Source organism: Microplitis mediator, chromosome 11 (genome assembly GCF_029852145.1).
Source record: "Microplitis mediator isolate UGA2020A chromosome 11, iyMicMedi2.1, whole genome shotgun sequence".
In the NCBI taxonomy this organism is placed as follows: Eukaryota; Metazoa; Arthropoda; class Insecta; order Hymenoptera; family Braconidae; genus Microplitis; species Microplitis mediator.
The window spans coordinates 12,094,288-12,114,621 of record NC_079979.1 but is presented as its reverse complement, the minus strand read 5'-3'; the positions used below and the strand labels follow the sequence as shown (position 1 = coordinate 12,114,621).

At 32.0% G+C, this 20,334-nt stretch overlaps 3 protein-coding genes across 30 annotated transcripts in view; 1 reads left to right on the top strand and 2 right to left on the bottom strand.

The window, feature by feature from the left end:
* LOC130677118 (uncharacterized) overlaps positions 1–20,334 on the top strand; it is a 169,328-nt gene that overhangs the window by 144,900 nt on the left and 4,094 nt on the right. Inside the window, exon 1 of one of the 23 annotated variants that reach the window (XM_057483742.1) lies at positions 16,617–17,117. The exons of the other annotated variants lie outside the window; for them this stretch is intronic. The gene's annotated coding sequence lies outside the window, so the exon portion shown is untranslated. Of the gene's footprint in view, positions 1–16,616; positions 17,118–20,334 lie in introns of those variants that run through there. 23 annotated transcript variants of the gene reach the window in all.
* LOC130677121 (uncharacterized) lies at positions 13,416–15,022 on the bottom strand. 5 transcript variants are annotated; one of them, XR_008991539.1, is made up of 4 exons: positions 14,364–15,022; positions 14,071–14,300; positions 13,885–13,998; positions 13,416–13,792 (listed from the first exon to the last, which is right to left on the bottom strand). XR_008991539.1 is itself a non-coding variant. In XM_057483746.1 (4 exons), the coding sequence occupies exons 2-4, from the start codon at positions 14,457–14,459 to the stop codon at positions 13,650–13,652; spliced, it is 399 nt and encodes a 132-aa protein (XP_057339729.1). In that variant the 5' UTR covers positions 14,460–14,657; positions 14,883–15,009; the 3' UTR covers positions 13,431–13,649. The 5 variants fall into 5 exon arrangements, 3 of the variants coding, with proteins under 3 accessions (XP_057339729.1, XP_057339730.1, XP_057339727.1); XM_057483746.1 differs by lacking the exon at positions 13,885–13,998 and having other exon boundaries at positions 13,431–13,792; positions 14,141–14,300; positions 14,364–14,657; positions 14,883–15,009; XM_057483747.1 differs by lacking the exon at positions 13,885–13,998 and having other exon boundaries at positions 13,431–13,792; positions 14,141–14,300; positions 14,364–14,638; positions 14,883–15,009.
* Positions 17,795–20,264, bottom strand: LOC130677117 (uncharacterized). Of its 2 annotated transcripts, XR_008991535.1 has the most exons (3): positions 18,676–20,264; positions 18,383–18,575; positions 17,795–18,018 (listed from the first exon to the last, which is right to left on the bottom strand). XR_008991535.1 is itself a non-coding variant. In XM_057483719.1 (2 exons), the coding sequence occupies exons 1-2, from the start codon at positions 20,131–20,133 to the stop codon at positions 18,015–18,017; spliced, it is 1,755 nt and encodes a 584-aa protein (XP_057339702.1). In that variant the 5' UTR covers positions 20,134–20,264; the 3' UTR covers positions 17,795–18,014. The 2 variants fall into 2 exon arrangements, 1 of the variants encoding a protein (XP_057339702.1); XM_057483719.1 differs by having other exon boundaries at positions 18,383–20,264.

Here is a 20,334-nt window from a genome sequence, read left to right as displayed (position 1 = left end):
CCATAAAATTTCTCGTTTTTTTTTATTTATTCAAACCAACTGCTTTGACAGTACTAGCCGGTAAGATACCCAGACCCAACTCCTCCCCGCCGCTCAGGAAGCTCGTTTTCCCTGAACCCTCCACACTAGTGAATTTCCGCGTCGTGAGTTTGGTAATTCTCCCCAAAAATTACCTGGCGTCCAACGGGAACTGCAGGTAAGCCAAAAGTTAATTGCACTGAGAATTCTCGCTGGTTAGATTCCCAACCGGGAATATCTCGTGACAATATATATAAAAACTGAAGGTCTATTCGGAACGCATCGGGTTTTGTGTTACCGCCTATGTCTTTATAGTTTTCGAGAAAAAATTATTTTCTCGTGTAGATGTTTCAAAATTTCCAAAGAAATTTTTGACGACTTGTAGGGATATGAGTTGAACGTATCAGCCGTGACACCCTCTAAATCGTCATCAATTTTACTTGTATTGGTTTCCGTATTCTCTTTAAAATTTCTAAAGTAATTGTGGCCAGTTTTGTTTTTAAAATTTTGCAAATTGGTATAATTGTAGAGTCATTTGGAGCAAGTGTACGTGAACCCATCCATTTCAGTCCAAAATGAATGAGTTTACGCACACTGATCGCTATTTTTAAAATTACTGCGATATTTCCCGCTATTTTCATCATCATAAATATTGTTGTGGATTCTACTGTAACACATACTACTTAAATGACCACGTTTTCTGCAATTACTACAAGAAAAAGATTTATACCTAGAATTTTTAGCAATGTGGTTCAGTTTTCAACAGCAAAAGTAGTTATCTTGGCTATAATTATTGTAATGGGTGTACTTATTACATTAATTAAATCGTAGTCTCAATGCAATAAGTATCCCACTCATGTACAAAACTTCAGGTGTTTTGTAAACCTGTCTAACTAGGCTCAGTATCTCCAGGTGAGGGTAAACCCCGACTGGACCATGCAGTGAGAAATAAAATTTAAGAGAGAGAAAATTCGCTGTAGCTTATACTTATAAAGGGGAATGTCTTTAAATAGTTAATAAGTAATTTATAGAAGAAAATGAGTCTGACATTTATTTTAGACGGGTCGTCTTACAAAATTTTATAATGACAGGTGAACAATAAATTTAAAATGGATGATGAATTTGACTCGACAATTTTGACCTTGAAAAGATTTTATAGTGACTCTACTTTTATAATATTAACAGTGACTCTATTTTAATAATATTTCTCAACGACTCTATTAACAAATTTTACAATGACTCTATTAACAATATTTTACAATGGCTCTATTTTAACAATTTTACTCAAGAAAACTCCACTCACTTCAACACTTTCCTCCAACAACGGTCCCAAGACCACCGCCGATCTCTCCAACCAAGACTCCAATCGATTGCGCTGATCCTCTAGTCTCTCAGAACCCAATCCTCAATCACTAGGTACCAAGTCGACTTCCAAGACCCAATCCTCCAAAAAATCCACAATAATTTATGACAACCAGAATAAGTTTCCACTCACCAGTGGGCTGATAGGCTCTTGGCAATGGCGTGTGTATGAATAAATTAAACTGGATGTTGAATGTAGAAATTTTATAGTATGTATATGTATATGAGTGCGGGAAATGCGTCCGTCTCCGATGAACGCCAAAACCAAGAGGACGTCTCTCGAAAATCGCCGAGCCTTGTACCCCTTACTCGCAGGTTGGCCAACGTCTACATAAACAAAACTGCCCCAAAGCTCGACAGCAGTGACCCCAGCGATGAGTGGATTGTTTGTTTATCGGCCGTTGTTGTAGGAGGAGGTCGCTCTCGTTCTGGCGCGAGTCGAATTTGAATTTGCATTTAAAAAACATAAATTTCACCCCGTTACATTATCATTAACACTGAATTTTGGTTGCTGCCAACCTTTGATGATGTTGATATTCTCTGGACTGTGCATCATGCCTGATGTCATTTTTAATATGTATTTAGCTGTAACCTTGAAAGCCATAGCTAATTTCTTGACCTTGAGAAATGTACTATCGTCTACACTTAATATTTTTTTCCTTAATACGTTACTGTGTGACCTAAATACAAATTGGTCACGTAGATGTTCTTACAAATTCGCCTTGAAGCCGCAGTGTACTGATTCTTTCTTAAGTCATGCAACAAATTGCTGAATATCCTCGCCTTTCTGCTGTCGGTACTTCTCGAAATTGTATCGTTCCGATACTGCACTATATTCCGGCATGAAATAATCTTTGAGTATTTTAGACAATTCAGCATACGATAGAACTGATGGCGTCTTCGGACTGCACAAGCCATGTAATAATGCGTAAGAGTTGGTTCCGCTGATTGATTAGAAGGTGGACTTTTGACGATTCTCATCGATCCCATTAGCAACAGCATAATATCATATCGCTTGATCCATTAATTTCAGTCATCATGTTCCGGTCTGAACTCGTTTGAGCTGCCGATTCCTCCAAATACCATGCTTGCTGCATTTACCATATCACTAAAATCTCTAGATTCACCGTTTTGACCATTTATAGATACCAATGCTTTCTTCAATTTCATTTAACTAGTAACTACACGTAACTCTTTGATAATTTACGTTTCTCCGCTAAAAATCTTGTTTCAAGCCCGTCAAAATTGTTTTTTCGTTAAATTAATTTCTGCCGCTCCGTCATTATTTCCTGTCATTCTTATGCTACTTCTGATGTGCCAATGCACTCCTCTCGTCCTCCATTTTCTATACGAAGTAAATTATCTAGATCCTGGTTCACTATTTTAAATTTATATATCGACGTTCTAATCAGCAAATTGTCTATCTTGATATTTTTTAGTAGGTGATTCTGTGCAGCAATAGTGAAAAAAAATATAGTTTGAGTAACCGAGTCAAAAATATTATGCATATACTACATATGTGATTAATTTTTAGATAAAAAAAATTTTTAAATTACTTTTTTTTCGCATGAATAGAGGATTTTCCGAAATGGAGTTAGACAATTAGCTAATCACAACCTTGATATATACATAATTTGCTCGAAATACCTCGAAATATTTCACTAACTGCCGATTTTCCCTCGTCGCCAATGTAATGTGTTCTGTCGATAACGGCAGTCCTACACGAATTGTTATCATAATAATGTACAAAAATCAAAATGTGGGGATAATAACCACTACTTAAATAAGGTTCGACACATATATATATTCAACATAATTATTAATTCTGTTTATTTATCAATTATTATTATAACAATCTTATTATCTTTATTAAATTGTACTTTTTAGTAATTAAGCGTCGTGCTTGCGTATTTGCTTATGTCTCAATAGTGTGTTGTGTAAACTACCAACTTGATCTGCCGTACGGGAGCATCAAGTTGGTATTATTGTATGATATGTATAGTATGAGTGTAGTAAGTATAGACATTTAGCATGTGATATGTATGTGAGTTAGGTGTGAATGTGTGAATGCATGAGTTTGACTGTGTGTGTGTAAACCCCCACAAAAATATCAATGGAGTGACCATCTAGCGGTGATTTAATTAACTTCACCTTAAACTTATGTCGCACCACCAACGCGCGTGCTCATTATAGCGTCAGTTTCGTCGCGCATCTTTGTTGCACTTACGCCTTCAGCATACGTCTCTCCCTGGTTAAAAAAGCAAATTTAAAAGGATTAAAAAGAATCAATTTTTCAATATTTTTAATCCTTTTTAATACTGATAATCCTCTCTTAAATGGCCACGTTATATGGCTTAATCCTTTTTAATTCTCTTTTTTAACCAGGGCTGTCTCTTGCCTAGATTTCCGTTCTCGAAACCACAACCCGGCGTCACCACGCTATTTTAGTCAGTTGACCACGAGTCTTGTTACGTCCTCGTCACCCTTCAAACGTTTCGGCATTTAAAAAACACATAAAATGCATTATTATTTTGGGAAATGCCCAGCATGAATAAATCATACGGACCATCCCCGTATGATACTCCTATGGAAATGTATTATTTTATTTTGTAATTTAATTTTGTTAGGTAGATACATGTATCTGAGCGCGTACGCATATGTATGATTAATATATATGTGTATATGGGAGATACTTGTATATAAATATATATACAGATATAACTTTCATTGAACATTACGCATTATAATATTTAAATAACTGGAATACACATAGACAGATAAGAATATACAAACATAAATAGTTTATAAGAATTTTCTATCTATAAAGAATAACTTGATATTCAGATAAAACATTTGTATTCGCATATATACAGATGACATATGCGTATATATTGTGACGTTATTTTTCGTATGGGGGTCAAATCAAAGTGAGCGTCACAAATACCAACGAATTTTATTGTATTTACGAGCATGGTAACTCAAGACTTATAATTTAGCTTACAATAATTTACGATTTTTATACAGATTTTTGATTAAGTTATAGTTTAAGAATTAAATATGGAGTAACGTTTGACTACAGTTATGGATTTTTGGATAAAGAAAATAAGAATTAGAATCAGAATTATGGAAAATTATTATGGGATATGATTTGAGATTAAAGTTTGGGAAAATGATTGTTTGAGTTTTGGATTTTTAGTATTTTGAGTATGTGGACGAGTCAGTGTTACCGTGAAGCGGGACTTAAATTAGTCACCCGGTATCATCTGATGATAGAACCTAGTTCTATCCCTCTGAGACTTCTTGGTTGATTGCAGAGGTCTAGCTGAGATGCTAGTGCTCCAGTATATAAGGAATTTGACGGATGCAGAATGGGATCAGTTTTGGAGTTTTGGTTTGGCAGGCCTCAACAGTAATTTTGTGATCGTTGCTGTTGTGGAAGCCGTTTGGTCATTTTTAAATTATTAGTCTGACAGGCCTCAGAGGACAAGTCATGACCACTTGTACCGCTGAGGAAGTCATAGGTCACTTAGTTTATAAGTTTTATGATCCCAACTGAAGTCTGTTACAGGAGAGCAACTGCCAAGGATATCCATACTCAGAATGGGTTTAGTGAGTACGTGTGGTGAGGACTTGAGCCTTCAGTTGCCGTTATAGTAAAGATTGGGTTGGATTTGAGAATTCAGAATATAGAGGTCAGTTATTGATAACGATAGGATTGAGTTTGGGGTTTTAGAATTGAGAATTGAGAAAGAGAAGTCGAAGGGAGACCTTCGAGGAGTACGGACGTGAGCATTCGACTCTAGTCGCTTGAAGCGAGTAGACGTGTGCAGTAATGGCGCTACAGTTCAAGGCATTGTGGAAAGATACAGATTAAGATTATTGCTACAGAAGTATTATTTAAAAATAGTGTAAGACGTTACTTGATATTTATTCACCAGACATCAGGTATGAAATAATTATTATAAATAATTAATCGAGTTCGAGTCGAAAGTCTTGAGGTATTATGCTCCTGTTTTTTTTATTAAAGAAAAGATTTAATATATGAGACAGTTATGAGAATAGTGTTACATTTTTAGAGTCACGACTACGTTTTATTGTTAATATTATTTTATAAAAGAACTATAAGAGCCATGTTTGATTGTTGAATCAATTATTGTCTAATTAACATCGAAATGAGACCCATGTACGTTAGTTTTACGATTTTGGCTAAAGAGGACGTTCTAGAGTATCGAATCCATAATTATTGTTCTAGTATTATTTGATTATCATTTAGTTCTAGTTAATTAATTGATTTATTTGTAAAATATCGATACGTATTGTTTAGATGTCAATTTACTTTCTGCTAAGATTAATTTTATTATATTCAACGTTTGTTATAGAGAAAAATATTATTTGTACTGAGCTACGGTATTTTATTTATTGTTACATAGAGTTTGAGATCATTGTTGTTAAATAAAAGTTGCAAATTCAAAATGAATCTACATGACTTTGGGAATGATGTAACCCGGACCACTCCCTCTCTCCATAAACCTACACACTGAGCGACACCATGGCATACCGTAACTCTGTTTTTAGTTTTCCAGTCTCCGTTTTGTTTTGCTAATAAGTTCTGAGCATTTCGTTAAGTTTTAGTTTTAGTTTTGTTTATGCGTGGTTTCGGTGATAATTCCACAGATCAAAAATTATCGTAATTTACTGGTTTGGTGATTCCAGTGATAAAAGTTACCTGGCGCCCTATTCGTATTGAAACTGGAGGCTAAAGGCAAAGAACGAAGTTATACCGCAGAAATTAGCGTCTAGTTTTTGTGTTATAATATATATATATATATATATATATATATATATATATATATATATATATATATATATATATATATATATATATATATATATATATATATATATATATATATATATATATATATATATATATTAGGGTGATTCAAAAAACAAAAAAATTTTTTTTTTTTTCTTCCAAACAATTATTTAAATAAATAATAATTCTCGGTACTTCATCTCCGATAACGCCGGAAGAGCTGGATCATCGATAAAGTTTTTGATGAATAAACAATAACTATGGGAGAGCGTTTCTGCGTCATTTCTCATAGCCCCTACCATAGGGCCCATCTAATATTACAAAGTTGAAAAAAATCACTGCAGCCGCTAATTAATCAGTTCGTTTTTACGCTTCGTTACTGCCGGGTGTGACCCCGTTTTCGAAGTTTTTTTATAAAGTATCATTTTCGGGTGTGATCCCGCTTTGCGTCCGATCAAGGATTACATACATTCAATTTTAAGGATATTTCAATTTTTGTCATTCATTCAATTTCAAGGATATCTCAATTTTATCATTCATTCAATTTCGAGGATATTTCAAATTTTATCATTCATTCAATTTCAAGGACATTTCGATTTTCACCATTACAAATTTCAATTCAAGAACCTCAATAAATTTAAATTCATCCCCTGCGTTAAAATAAAAGGGTGCAGTGATTTTTATTTGTTTGTGAAGTGAAATTTATGGACAATTAAAATAATTTAATTAAAATTTACTAGTGGAAACTTATAAAATCCAGTGATATTAAAACAAGTTTATGAAGTTTAATTTTTAGGATTTCTTTTAAAAATCACAACAAAAAGGTAACGATTTTTGCTCACGAAAGTATGCTCTCTTTCCCTTTTACAATAATTCAGAATTTGTAAACAATTTGTGAACAATTGAATTTTTTTTTCTCTAAGTACACTAAATATTTTTTTGTTTGTTTCAATAAATCTAATAAATGTACATTGCATGTATATTCTTGAACGAACCTTCCAATCAAACACTAGTTATAAACATAAACAATAAAACTAACGTTATTTTATATTAATTCGAGTGGATCTAATAAAATTCGATGTTTTGTCGTTTAACTCCATTTAGAACCTAGTTGAGTTATCCGACGGACGAAGTTGAGGCTTGTTAGATTGATCGTTGACAATTAAAATCTGTTCAACTCAGAACTATTAATATTCTAGTACTCAAATAAATTTGTTTTACTATTCTATGATCAAATCATTGAAGGTTTTTTAAAGAAATATTTAATTCGTCTAATTGGTTCAATTCTGATTAATTTGTTCTGAATTTCTACTTGAAAATTCCCAATAACGCTTCTCTGTCTATCATTAATGATTTTTTCTGTAGTTTTATAAAAGGGTTAATTCCTCTCTTTTATTTAACTGAAAAATTCATTGATTGGTTTGCGGTTGAAGGATTATTATTTCTTTGGAAACTTATTCAGGATCGGAACTTCACTCACTGATTCATTTCCATAAATTAAAATTCGAGTGTAGCAAAGATTTTATTTGAAGCATTTTTTTGTTTGTTTTTGTTTGTTGTTTTCCTATTAGAATTTCTCAATTAATCAAAATTTAATTGACATCAGTAAATGTTATTTCAAGTAAAATCACCCTACTTCCTTACCCTCTCCTCTTATCCAGGAAAATGGCTATCTTAAAACCTCCCGTAAAACACAATGATGACAGATAGCAATTAAGAGATCGACCCCCGAGGTGGTCAATGATCCTTTCGTTGGTTCGCTGAGTGTATTAAAAATTTCCTCTAATTATATCATTTCCTTTCTGTCCATTTAACCTTGTTGAACCTAAAGTAAAGAAAAGAGGTTCAAACACTCAAATTCACTACATTATTCGATATTATTATTGTTTTTTTTATGAATCCGTGAAGGAATCCTACATCCTGAGTCTGGAACAAATTAATTGTTACATTTTCCTTCTCAATAACTAAACCACATTTTGAAATTTTATTGAGAGCGTCTTTCGAGACAAGAATTGTTATCAAAATGTTTTCGAACAGAGCCAATGGCGCCAAAGCTACGCAGGCCTAAGGGCTCTGTTCCAAAACTCAAGTGTTGTGATTGCTACTCCTGTACGGAGTACGCTAAGATTTGTTCTGGTGAACGTTATCAGCAACCTTTAATAAGACCTAACTTATTATTTGTAAGAGGGGATATTTCCCTTACTAAACCTCTTAACCTAAAGAAGTTAAAATATAGATTGATCCCGATCACCGAGATCGAGAGACCTTTACCTTTAGTTTATATAAGCGAAGCAGATCCACGGTTCCACTTCTACGCAGACCATTTCTTGTCCGGACCTTCGCAATTGGAACCAAATACGGGGGTACCAGACGATCACGTGGAATTGATTATTCTGGAGTAATTCAAGGAAAAGGTACCTTTTAAAATAGGTCCCCTTTTCCCACCAATGTGAGTAGAAATAAAATTTTAATTCCAAGATCAGAGGTTATTCTCATTAATTCTCATTAATTAATCAATTATCCAGTATAATTTTGAGTCATCGGTAAAAGATAAGTATTAATCAATACTGTCAATTCATTTTTCGTGATTATTTCATTTGGATTAAATATTATTTTGCGAGTTCATCATATGGCGTGTGAATCGCGTTTTAACTAAACAAGTCAAAACTTGTTGCGCGTGGATATAATCAATTCAATTACCGGGGATCTATTCGTTTCTCATTAAATATTTAATTGATTTATATTTGATATTTTATATTAATATTTTGTTATCAATATTTAATAATAATAATATAAATAATATTTAATATTCAATATTTATTCACATTCCATTGATATTAACTTGATTTCACTTAACCGAATACATTAAATTCAATTTAATCAAACTATAGCCTTGTCGCAATCAAATAATCGATCAATATAAATTGATCAGATCTTGAATCTAAGATTGATTCAAATCATTATCTTTTGCAAATCAAATAATCTATCATCATCAATTTGATCAGACGTTCAATCTAACGTACGTTAAAACAACCGCCTTGTCGCACCGTATTGCCTCTATTCCGTCGAAAACGGAAGTCCTCAAATAATTGTCATCATTATAATGTAAAGAATTTAAATAAATAAATGAGTCCTCATCTGGCGGTGCTCAAATTCATTTCGTCGCCAACTCGGGTCGCACCACGAACGCGCGCGCTAAACATTGCGTCGGTTTCGCTGTGCATCTTCGTTGCACTCACGCCTTCGGCGTATCTCTGTCACTCGGATGTCGAACGTTTCCGTTCCGTCGAAACCACAACCCGGCGTCACCGCGTCTTTTTCGTCAGTTGACCACAAGTCTCCATTTCATATGCACTCGCTGTGAACATTCTGTCTATAATTGCCAAGCCAATAATTAAATCATTAATAATTGCTTAATTAATTGATCATCGGATTCAATTTAAATCCATCGGTAAAGGATAAGTATTTTGCAATAATATTTATTTATTATTTGGATTTATTTCGTCAAATTAAAACCTTCTTTTGCAAACAATAAGATCGCTGTTTTATTGCGTCGCAATACAAACAAGCCGGGACTTGTTGCGCGTGGGTCTCACCCATTATAGAATTAAAGATATTTAGTCGTGTTTTCGTTAATTATTCAATTGAATTGTGTTTGAAATTTAATATTAATATTCGTATTAATATTAAATAATAATAACTTCAATAATATTGAATATTTAATAGTTATTCATTTATATTGATTCCAGTCAAGTTACCGGGTTTATTCCTTTTCGTCTTGAATATTAGTTTACTTGTGCAGTGATTAAATATTAATAATTATCATTCATATTTAATAATCATAATCTAAATAAAACTATAGGTTTGATACTTGTCCGCGCTTTATTACTATCAACGCGCCTTGCCGTGATCGTATACATCAAATCTAACTTTACTCATGCAATAGCCTTGTCGCTAACATCATCTACCAATTCAAATTGATTAGATTCATATTTAACTGCAGTCAAACAATAGCCTCTTTCGCAAGTAACAATTTAGCAACAACAATCGATCAGATCAAAGTAAATCTCATTCAAATCAACGACTAGTCGCGTCATATTGTCTCTAGACAATTTATTGAAATTTCAACATCTCGAGCGCAATTTGCGATCTCATTACTTTGAATAATTCAAGTTATACAACCGATCCGATCAATCGGTAACATCGCCTCAGCGCACCGAAAGCTTTCATCCAATCATTCGCTCTCTAGTACCACGTACTATCTAATTGTCACGCAGCGGACAATGAGACTCTCTTTCACTTCATATACAGACGTGTATATTCTAGTACAATCTTATAATCGAATTACGACGATCCAGCATCACGTAAATTTCAACTGTATACAATTTCTTGTACATATCATCACAGCACACATCCACTCACACACACACACACACACACACATATCTCTAAATCTCATTCTTGTGTAAATTGTTCGACGAGTTACTATCATTATCAATTCTCAATCTTCTTAATCTTTCTCATTGTAACTTCTTCAAAGGGTTTTATGCCGTAGTGCTTTCCCTAACTTTTTTGGGTCAAAATATACTCTTCATTTTTTGATATACCCAAACCACGACTTTCATTGAATAATACCTATTTCTCCCATCCATCCTTATAATCGCTAAATTTAAATTAGATCATTAACCTAATTTAATTTACAGGTAAATTTAGATTTTTAAAAACAAAATAAAATATAAAAAATAAAAGAATCATTTTCCCGCATACAGCCTCTGTACAATTAAATTAAAGATTCAGCATCTCTTGCTAGAATATCACTCTTAACATTCTCAAACGATTCAATCGTACAATCTACCCGATTGATCGGTGAACTATTCTCTGCACATTCAATAATACAAACACTTGACGACGCAAGTGCTCACGATCAAATCTTGACTCTTGAAAGAATCTTTCGAATAATTATTCGTTTAATCGTACAACGTACTATCTAATTATCCACCAGTGGATAGTTTACATACTGTGTATGTGCTATCACTCGCTAGCGCCAGAAATAGCAACGCTAGTGCTCCCTTTGGCTACGCGGTAATCACGTACATTACAGTTTACTGACCCAATAATTTTTTTGATACAAGATTGCATTAATAAACAGAAAACATAAAACCATAAATTCGCAATACACAGAAAAAGATTTGGTAATGCAGGTTGGTGTCAACAGCATCTCGTATCTCTTTCGTCGCTGTAATATGTGATTACTAAATTTGTTATTTCTAAGTTATATTTAGACTAAAGTTTGCCAGTCACTATTATTTATAGTATGTGGAAAAAAAAACTAACTTAAAAACCACTCTTTGGTTATTGCTTGAACTAATAGTAACTTAAACCTACCAATTATGCACATATACAAAACATACAGGATATGGGTTAACATCAGTTTCTCTGGTGTGTGCATCCAGCTTGTTGTTGCTTTTGCTCTGCTTCCTTGGACTTTCTTCTTTGTTCAAGTTTAGTCATGTACGCTGCATTTTTATCCAGCCACCAGTATTTCGGATTTAAGCGGTAGAAATCGTCTTAATCGCTTTTTTGGATTGCCGTTGAGTACTTCTAATTATTGTATTCATTCAAAAAAGCATTAATTGAAACACGTTCAGTTCATTTTGGATAATACCTAGGCTGTCTAGTTGTGAAAATGCTTGTGGCTGGATGTATCCTTTGGCTGTAGCTTCATGTAGGTTAAAAATCGTGTTGTTTAGTTTTTAGCAGGAATGGGCAAAATAGAATTTAGTAAATACTGAGTATTTAAGTAAAATTTGACTTGAAACCCAAATTAATTCTTGGTACGTATCTGAAAAATACTTATCCTCAGAAACAGAAAAAGTACTAAATACTTTGTAACTTAGTATTTTTGACGATTTATCGATACTAAATACATTGTACTTGGTACTTGAAAGTTGTAGTAAGTACTAAAGACTATTGTACTTTTTACTTAAATTTGATATAAGTACTAAGTATAATTGTAATTAGGACTTATAATTGAATAAGTCCTATAATTCCCACAGTATCTATTTAAAAAAAAAAAATTTTAATACTTATTCTACCACAACTAGAACTTTACATACGACGATCGAGACTTAAAATTATAATTTTTGAATATACTATTACACTCTTAAGATTTTAATATTCAAATTTATTCATTAGATGATATTAATATATTATTGTCAAATCTATACTGTTTAGTTCAAATAAGTGCACTTGCGTACAGTTTATGTTTCAGCTTCAAGCAGTAATCTAATCAATCATTTTTATATACCCGTGCAACAATGATTATGCGAAATTTTATAACATCATTTCTTTACGGGTTCTTAAAAAAAAAAAAACTTTTTTCTATTGACATGATTTATTTAGTCTCGAGAATTCGAAATTAAAATAAAATTTGATATTTATTAATATAAATATTGCTAAGAATACTACATTTCTACGTTTAATGTAAGTATTACGTTTCAAATCGATTCGAATTAAGCGCCAAAATTAAAAATAGATGGCGCTTGCGTCAATAGCCTCTTTGTTCCCAAGTGGCCAAATGTTAACTTTTTCGTATCGAAAAAGTTAACAAAAAAAATGTTAACATTTATATTGAGATGTAAAAAGGCAAATTTTTATCAACAAATATCACTACTAATGTCCAGCAAAATGTTAACTTTTTTCTGTCTCAAAAAGATAACTTTTTGGTAACAAATTGTTAACTATTTATTGACATTTTCATAACTTAATGTTGACATTTTTCAACTTTTTGTTAACAAATCACAATGTGTTTTTGGTTACCAAAAACATAACAAATTGTTAACTTTTTATTGGTAACAAGTTGATGGAAAAAAGTTGACTTTAATTCAACAAATCAGTCTTATTTTAGTTGATTTAATGTTAACAATTTTAAGGATCATTAGAGGTTAGGGGTAGTATAAACCGCGGGAAATTTGAAAATTTACAAATAAACAAACATAAATTCTAAAAATATTCTATCATGAAATGAAATATTTATTTTTTCTTGTTTATATACATATATTAAACAAGAAAAAATAAATATTTCATTTCATGATAGAATATTTTTAGAATTGTGTTTATATTTATTTGTAAATTGTAATCACTCGCAGTTTATTGTGACAAATATACAATTTTTTATAATTGGAATGCTTAAATTTATTAACAATTTCTTTACAACATTCATAAGTTTTATATTAATAACAATAATAGTAATAATAATTGTGAGCTTAATATCAAGACTAGTTGTTGTGACTAGCGCACTGGTGACACTAACTTATAGTTTTATTTTTATCTGATAAGCTTACTTTTATGTTTTGAGATCATTAATTTAGGCTTAGAGAACAGAAAACTCTTTATGCTATTAAAAAAAAGTTTTTTGAAAACAACTTGTAAATATAAAGATGGTAACTACAAATTATTTGGCAACTTTTTGCTTTTTGACAGAACCATTTGTAGGATCGGTATTCTTATTGGCTCGGTCACTACCGCGTTGAAACCAGGCTTTCATTTGATGTTCAACATCAGGTTTTGTAACGTTCAAAGTGCTTAATAAAATTTCTAAAAAAGAAAAAAAACGAAGAAAAATTAATGAACATAATAATTTAAATACAGCATTTATTTATAGCTTGTTTGGTTGTAAATTATTTTACTTTGACAGTAGAAAGATCAATCAAAGGCTTCAAAAAGCAAGTTATTGCTAGAACTTGAAGAGTAGATACCCTGCTTAAAAAATCTCATAGAATCCAATAGATTCTCATGAATTCCTAGAGAGATTTTATAAGAATAAATTTGTTCTATGAGAAGTGCTATAGTTAAGTATAGGGCCTTATACTTACAGCTATGAGAATCTATCGGATTTTTTAAGCAGGATAGTTAATCTTACAATATTATTTATCGCTCTATTACCACTAATAATTTCTACGAAGAAACATGCTGAGATTTTAATCTCACTGTGTAATCCGGACCATGTCACTTGTTTTGCCAACTCATCAGAAATGAATGATTCCAATGCAAAACGAGTGGTTTTTTGTACATTGCGACCACCAGCTTTCCGTATCATGTCTTTCTGTAATATTTTTATGATAGTTATTCAAAAATTATGAAATATCAACAGCTAATTAGTACTTACAAATTCATTTTGCATAGAAACATTGTTCTTGAGACTATGATTGAAGTTTGCGTAAAAGTTCGTCAGTCGCTTCACGTGTGATTTTATGTTTAACATGCCACTCTTTTATGAACTCAGTAAGAATCGAATCATTATCACCACTAGCAACTTGATTGTTTACATGGAAATTAAGTAACTAATACTCTGATCGGGTTACTGGTTGATCAAAAAAGTTAAGCCCATCAATCAATGGCAAAGGCTCATCATTAGCTTGATCGACAGCTCCTGAAAAACGGCTAGGATCATCTGAAACGTCTGAATCGCGGCTACTGTTATCGTCGTCATGGTCGTTGTCGTTATTGTTATTGTTGTAAATATTAATGTTAGTGTTATTATTATTATTATTATTTAAGTTAGATAACAAATATTCCAGTGCAAGTATTTGTTGCGTACGTCGTTTTAGTTGTCGTGGTCCAAGCAAATCAAGCGGTTTTCGTATCCGCTGTCGAAAATTTTCCATACTTATATATAAAATTTTACCTTTTATGAACCGTTGAGTATTGTTAATCAATAGCTATAAATTATATTATAAATTATTTCACAGTAATTAAAAGACAAAATAATATTAGGTTATGTTGTTCACATCACACTCGAGCGTTTATATATATATATATATATATATATATATATATATATATATATATATCCGAAATGGCGGCTTGTACAGCGTTTACCGCCTTTTTTGTGGTTGAAAACATCTAAATGTCAACAAATTGATAACAAAATGAAATACTATAATATTAGCAAAATGTTAACCCAAAATTGTTAGTAAAATGTTACCAATAAAATGCTATCTTTTAAATAATACTAAAAAGTCAACATATATGTAACATTTTAGGGAAGATAAATTATCAACATTAAATTGGTAACTTTTATTTATCTCTAAAAAGTCACCATTTATGACTATATTTTATGGTAACATTTTGCTAACTTTTTCATATTATATTTTGTTAACATTTTTATGTTAACCTTAAGATAACTTTTAAAAGTTATCTTTTTCAAAAGTACTTTTTGTTACCATTTTGATAACATTTAGAAATAGCAAAAAGTTGACTTCGAATAGATAACTAAAAGCCAACAAAAAGCTGAGCTGGCCACTTGGGAATTGTGACGTTTTTTTTCAGTGTTTACATTTTTGCACAAGTGATCTGCTATCATAAGTTATATATATATATATATATATATATATATATATATATATATATATATATATATATATATATATATATATATATACATTAGGGTGCTTCGTTTCCGGCGAAAGTATTTTTTTTATACTCATCAAGCAAAATATTGTTTTTTATGCTGAAACAAAAATTCCTGCCAAGTTTGAGCTCTTAATTCTAATTTGAAGTACATTCCATTTGATTTCAAAGATTTCCCATTTAAAATACATGTAAATTAAATTACTTTTTTTTTAACTTTCTAATACTCAGCTGCGTTTTATGATATCGATGCGGTTTTGGTCGCAAATTGTAGGGCATTTAGTGTTCTTCAAAAGTGCCCGTAGATATTTAGCTGTAATTCCAGCTGTTCTACTAGTGTCCGTTGCGGAAGTTATTTTTCCTATGAAATTGACTTTTATTGGCTTGCAGAACGTAATCCAATGAAACTACACTAAAAATGCTACAAGAAATTTTATAGGAAATTTTATTCCCTTCAAAAAAAGTCCTATGAGTCAACTCGCTGAAGTCCATAGTTTCAGAGTTATAGTAATTTTAATAATTTGAAAAACAAAATATAAAAAAAAAACAATTACAATTGATATTATATTTTTCAAATTATTAAAATTACTATAACTCGGAAACTATGTACTTCAGCGAGTTGACTCATAAGATTTTTTTTTAAGGGAATAAAATTTCCTATAAAATCTCCATTAGCATTTTTAGTGTACTTTCATTGGTTTACGTTCTGCAAGCCAATAAAGTTCAATTTCATAGGAAAAATAACTTTCGCAACGGACACTAGTAAAACAGCTGGAATTACAGCTAAGTAACTATGGGCACTTTTGAAGAACACCAAATGCCCTACAATTTGCGACCAAAACCGCGTCGATATCATAAAATGCAGCTGAGTATTAGAAAGTTAAAAAAAAAGTAATTTGATTTACATGTATTTTGAATGGGAAATCTTTGAAATCAAATGGAATGTACTTCAAATCGGAATTAAGAGCTCAAACTTGGCAGGAATTTTTGTTTCAGCATAAAAAACAATATTTTGCTTGATGAGCAACAAAAAAAATACTTTCGCCGGAAACGAAGCACCCTAATATACATATATATACGTACTGCTGTTTAAGTGTCGTTTCATTATAATTGCAGTATCGTGTCGTGTTAAAATTCAAGTAATGATAATTATTAATGATTTAAATATCGTTTTAATAACAGAGTATCAATCGAGAGAATTTAATACTTTTATTTTCCATAAAAATGGTTAATGACAATCAAATTATGGAACACATGGATAGCATCGTTAGCTCAACAAGTGAATCATTAGAACTGGCGATAAGTGATCTTATGGAATCTGATCTTAGTTTTACAGAAACTAGTGGTGAAAAATTAAATTCCTCTTTGGTTATAAATATTGACGATTCTCACACCAATAAAATCGAAAACAAGCATAACAGTAGTCTTTCAGTGATTATCGAAAATGAAAAGATAATTAATAAAAAGGAAAATGAAGAAAGTAATCCCGTTGGTACAACTAGTCAAAAACGTAAGCTTGATAATAATTCCGATTGTGACGACCTTGAGAAGTTAAAGATTGAGTGTGCAAAACGACCTTACCTTTGTTACGTCCCAGCCTGTATGGCAGATGACGTAGGCTTTTACTTCCTTAATTACCGACCTGAAACCTAACTAATTATATCGAATATCGATAATCTAGTAATTCCAATAATATTTAATTAATCATATAAAATAATATAATATAATAATAGAATAATATTATTTAAGACATTTGAACGTTAAGGATATGAGTAATAGTTGATAAACTTATTTTTCTATATTTTATCAAATATAAATAAGCGCTGACGCCTCGAGTTAACCCTCGAGACGTGCAGCTGCACAAATACCTATTTTGTTTAAGATAGCTTTTGTTAATAGATAAGTGACTCATTTGTTAGTAACAAAAGTAGAGAGATCGTGAGAACTAAGTATTTTCAATAAATATTAGAATGGATCATTCGAGAACATGCGTTATCTCGAATGACCCCTCCATATGACTCGATGCGCGGGTCTGATGCCCAAACGTATTGATAAGAGTTACTCTAGTTTTTCTCGATCAAGAGAAGTCAGTCTGAGATATAGAATCATAGAGAGCAGTCAGGCTCAATATTAAAAACTCAACTTCGTTCTCACATTCTCGAAGTTATTGTTAAGGGGTTAGGGGTACTCAGGGGTATGAAAAAATGATGATTTTCAATAATTTTTTTTTTGTAGTTAATTACTTTATTTGACAAAAATAAAAACATAGCTTTATTAGAACACGTTTCGATTTGACTTCACGAAAATTTCAAAAAAAAAAATTAATAATTCAAAAAGTTATCGCTGTTTTTGTAGAGCCCGTTCCTCCCGAAGTCCTTTGCGGTGATCATCATAAGTCCTTGGAGATTCATCTAAAATCAATCGGACAAGAAAAATTAGTTTTATTAATAGATAATCTTGTGCCTGATCGAAGCTTTTTTTTTTTTTTTCGAAATTAACAAAATGGCGGCCTCAGGAAATTTTTTTCAAATTTTCGAGAAAAAAACCGACAGTTTATTGTTAAAAAAAAATCGAAATTTTGAAAAAAAAAAAAAATCCTTCGATCAGGCACGAGTTTTTAATGTATTTCAAAAGTACAATAAATTTTATTGAAATCTACCGAGCAGTTTTTAAGTTACAGTGATCACCAGTTCAGAAAACATAGTTTTGAGAAAAACGCATTTAAAGTTTTGCTATGGATTTATGTCGAATTATAAGAATTATTTAATAACTTACACTGAGTCATCTATTCCTGGACCATATAATAGCTCTTCAGCCGACATAGCAGCTTCCAAAATATCGATTTGCTGGTGCCTACGTTGCAATCGACCTTCTCGGGTGTTATCATTAGCGCGCTTATCTGCTACTTTGATACGTGCAGCATCCATTCTTTCTGCATACCGATGAGAATTAGGCCCACAATTAAGTCCTAGTGTATTCATCAAGACTAATAATGAATTTATACCCTCATTAAATATACACATAGCAACGTATGCAGCTATTTGTACGATGGTAAAACTAGTATTTACCGTTTTTGGGCATATTTTCCATACTAGTTGGTTAAAGCTTTCATTATTATTCTGATTGAATCCACCTACACATCTTGAAAGTAAATTTTCATTACTAAGATCTTCGTATATAGGCTTGATAGCTTTTAAAACATCAGAAGGTAAAGGAGAATAATCGTGAGAAAAGGTATCAAGCTCTCCTCTTGCTTCAGCGCGCTGGTAAGAGCACCAAGATTCTTCGCCTTTTGGACACATATCATGATTCGGTTTTTCATCACTCGAGCCGTAGTGATAAAAGGTTGCCATTATAGCAGATTTCATATTTTCAATAGAATCACAATGCCGGCGTATTGCTAAACCATAGTACACAGTTAGTTTGTCTATTAATTTTCCTGTGAGCTTACCTCGACCACCAAGACCTTTTTGTTTACTCTTCAGCGTACGTAATCGACTCCCCATCCGCTTTTGGACATGCCCTATACATTCCTTTTTATTTACAGTTGTATTTTCGTAAGGATCTGATTTTATAATTCCTGAATAGGTCTTGGAGTCACCATCACCAATATAGTTGGCATACTTAACTCCATATTTAGTTTCAGAATACGAAAACATTTCGACCATCGCATCCACCTCCATTTTCCCAGAAGACCCTTGATGATTAGCAGAACACACATCTTCATGCGATTGATACCATTCCTCGAACTCAACAGTATTTGTTTTTTTTTTCCAATACTCACATAGCTTACAATATGCACTTTTAATGTTTATGTCAAGAATCTTTCCAGTAAAATAGCCAATTATAGAAGAAACTCCAAATGACGATGTATATCCCCGTTTTTGCCAGGTTCCATCTCCCGATACAGTTAGATGATTTATATCTTCATTTTCAGTTGTTGGCATTGCTTGCTTTTCTTCATTCACAGCTTTCGTCATGAAGGTTTCTGCGACGGCTTTACTACAATTCAAAATCTGTTTCAGTAAAATTGTATGCGTAGATTTATCTAAAAAAGACGGCATGTCCATCAGGCCGCAAAACTTGCACAATCCTTCGTATCCTATTCCTAGTATTCTCATTACAAAAATGAAACGTCTGTTTATTTCATAAGAATGCCCAACGAAAGAACAGGAAGGAATATATTCATTTCCACAGTTATTACATGCAACTACAATTTTGAATCCCAGCCCACGTGTACTTGCTGTTTGAAACACTACATTTCCATCACATTTTTTACATTTTATAAGAGCAGAAATTGCAGTGAATACCTGAATAAAATTTATTATTCGAAATTCAGTACTGCTGTCTTCAGGTACATCATCTTCAGTGTTTTGTTTTAATTTTTTAGAAGATGTACTCTGAATACTTTCATCACGTTCGGCTGTTTTCGGATTAAAAACATTCTTTCTTTTGACTGAACGCGACTTATTAATTTTTTCAGAACTCCGAAGTTCTCTTGAAACCTTTCTAGAATCACGTCCCATGGTTAATAATTTAATTCACTTGAGAAATAATTTATCACAAAACTATCGACTGATCAGTGCAACGACTACAGGTATACTGGCAACCAAAAATTATTTTTCAGTTCTTGTACTACCTACAAATTGTGAATATATGTAGAAGGATATATATATATATATATATATATATATATATATATATATATATATATATATATATATATA

What these genes read in the sequence shown, in the direction of transcription:
- LOC130677121 (XM_057483744.1), bottom strand. Translation starts at nt 14,459, where the DNA reads ATGTTAAACATAAAATCACACGTGAAGCGACTGACGAACTTTTACGCA. An exon ending in TTTCTATGCAAAATGAATTT is followed by an intron (nt 14,301 to 14,363) that starts GTAAGTACTAAT and finishes AAAATATTACAG; the next exon opens with AAAGACATGATACGGAAAGC. An exon ending in CTTCGTAGAAATTATTAGTG is followed by an intron (nt 13,793 to 14,140) that starts GTAATAGAGCGA and finishes TTTCTTTTTTAG; the next exon opens with AAATTTTATTAAGCACTTTG.
- LOC130677117 (XM_057483719.1), bottom strand. Translation starts at nt 20,133, where the DNA reads ATGGGACGTGATTCTAGAAAGGTTTCAAGAGAACTTCGGAGTTCTGAA.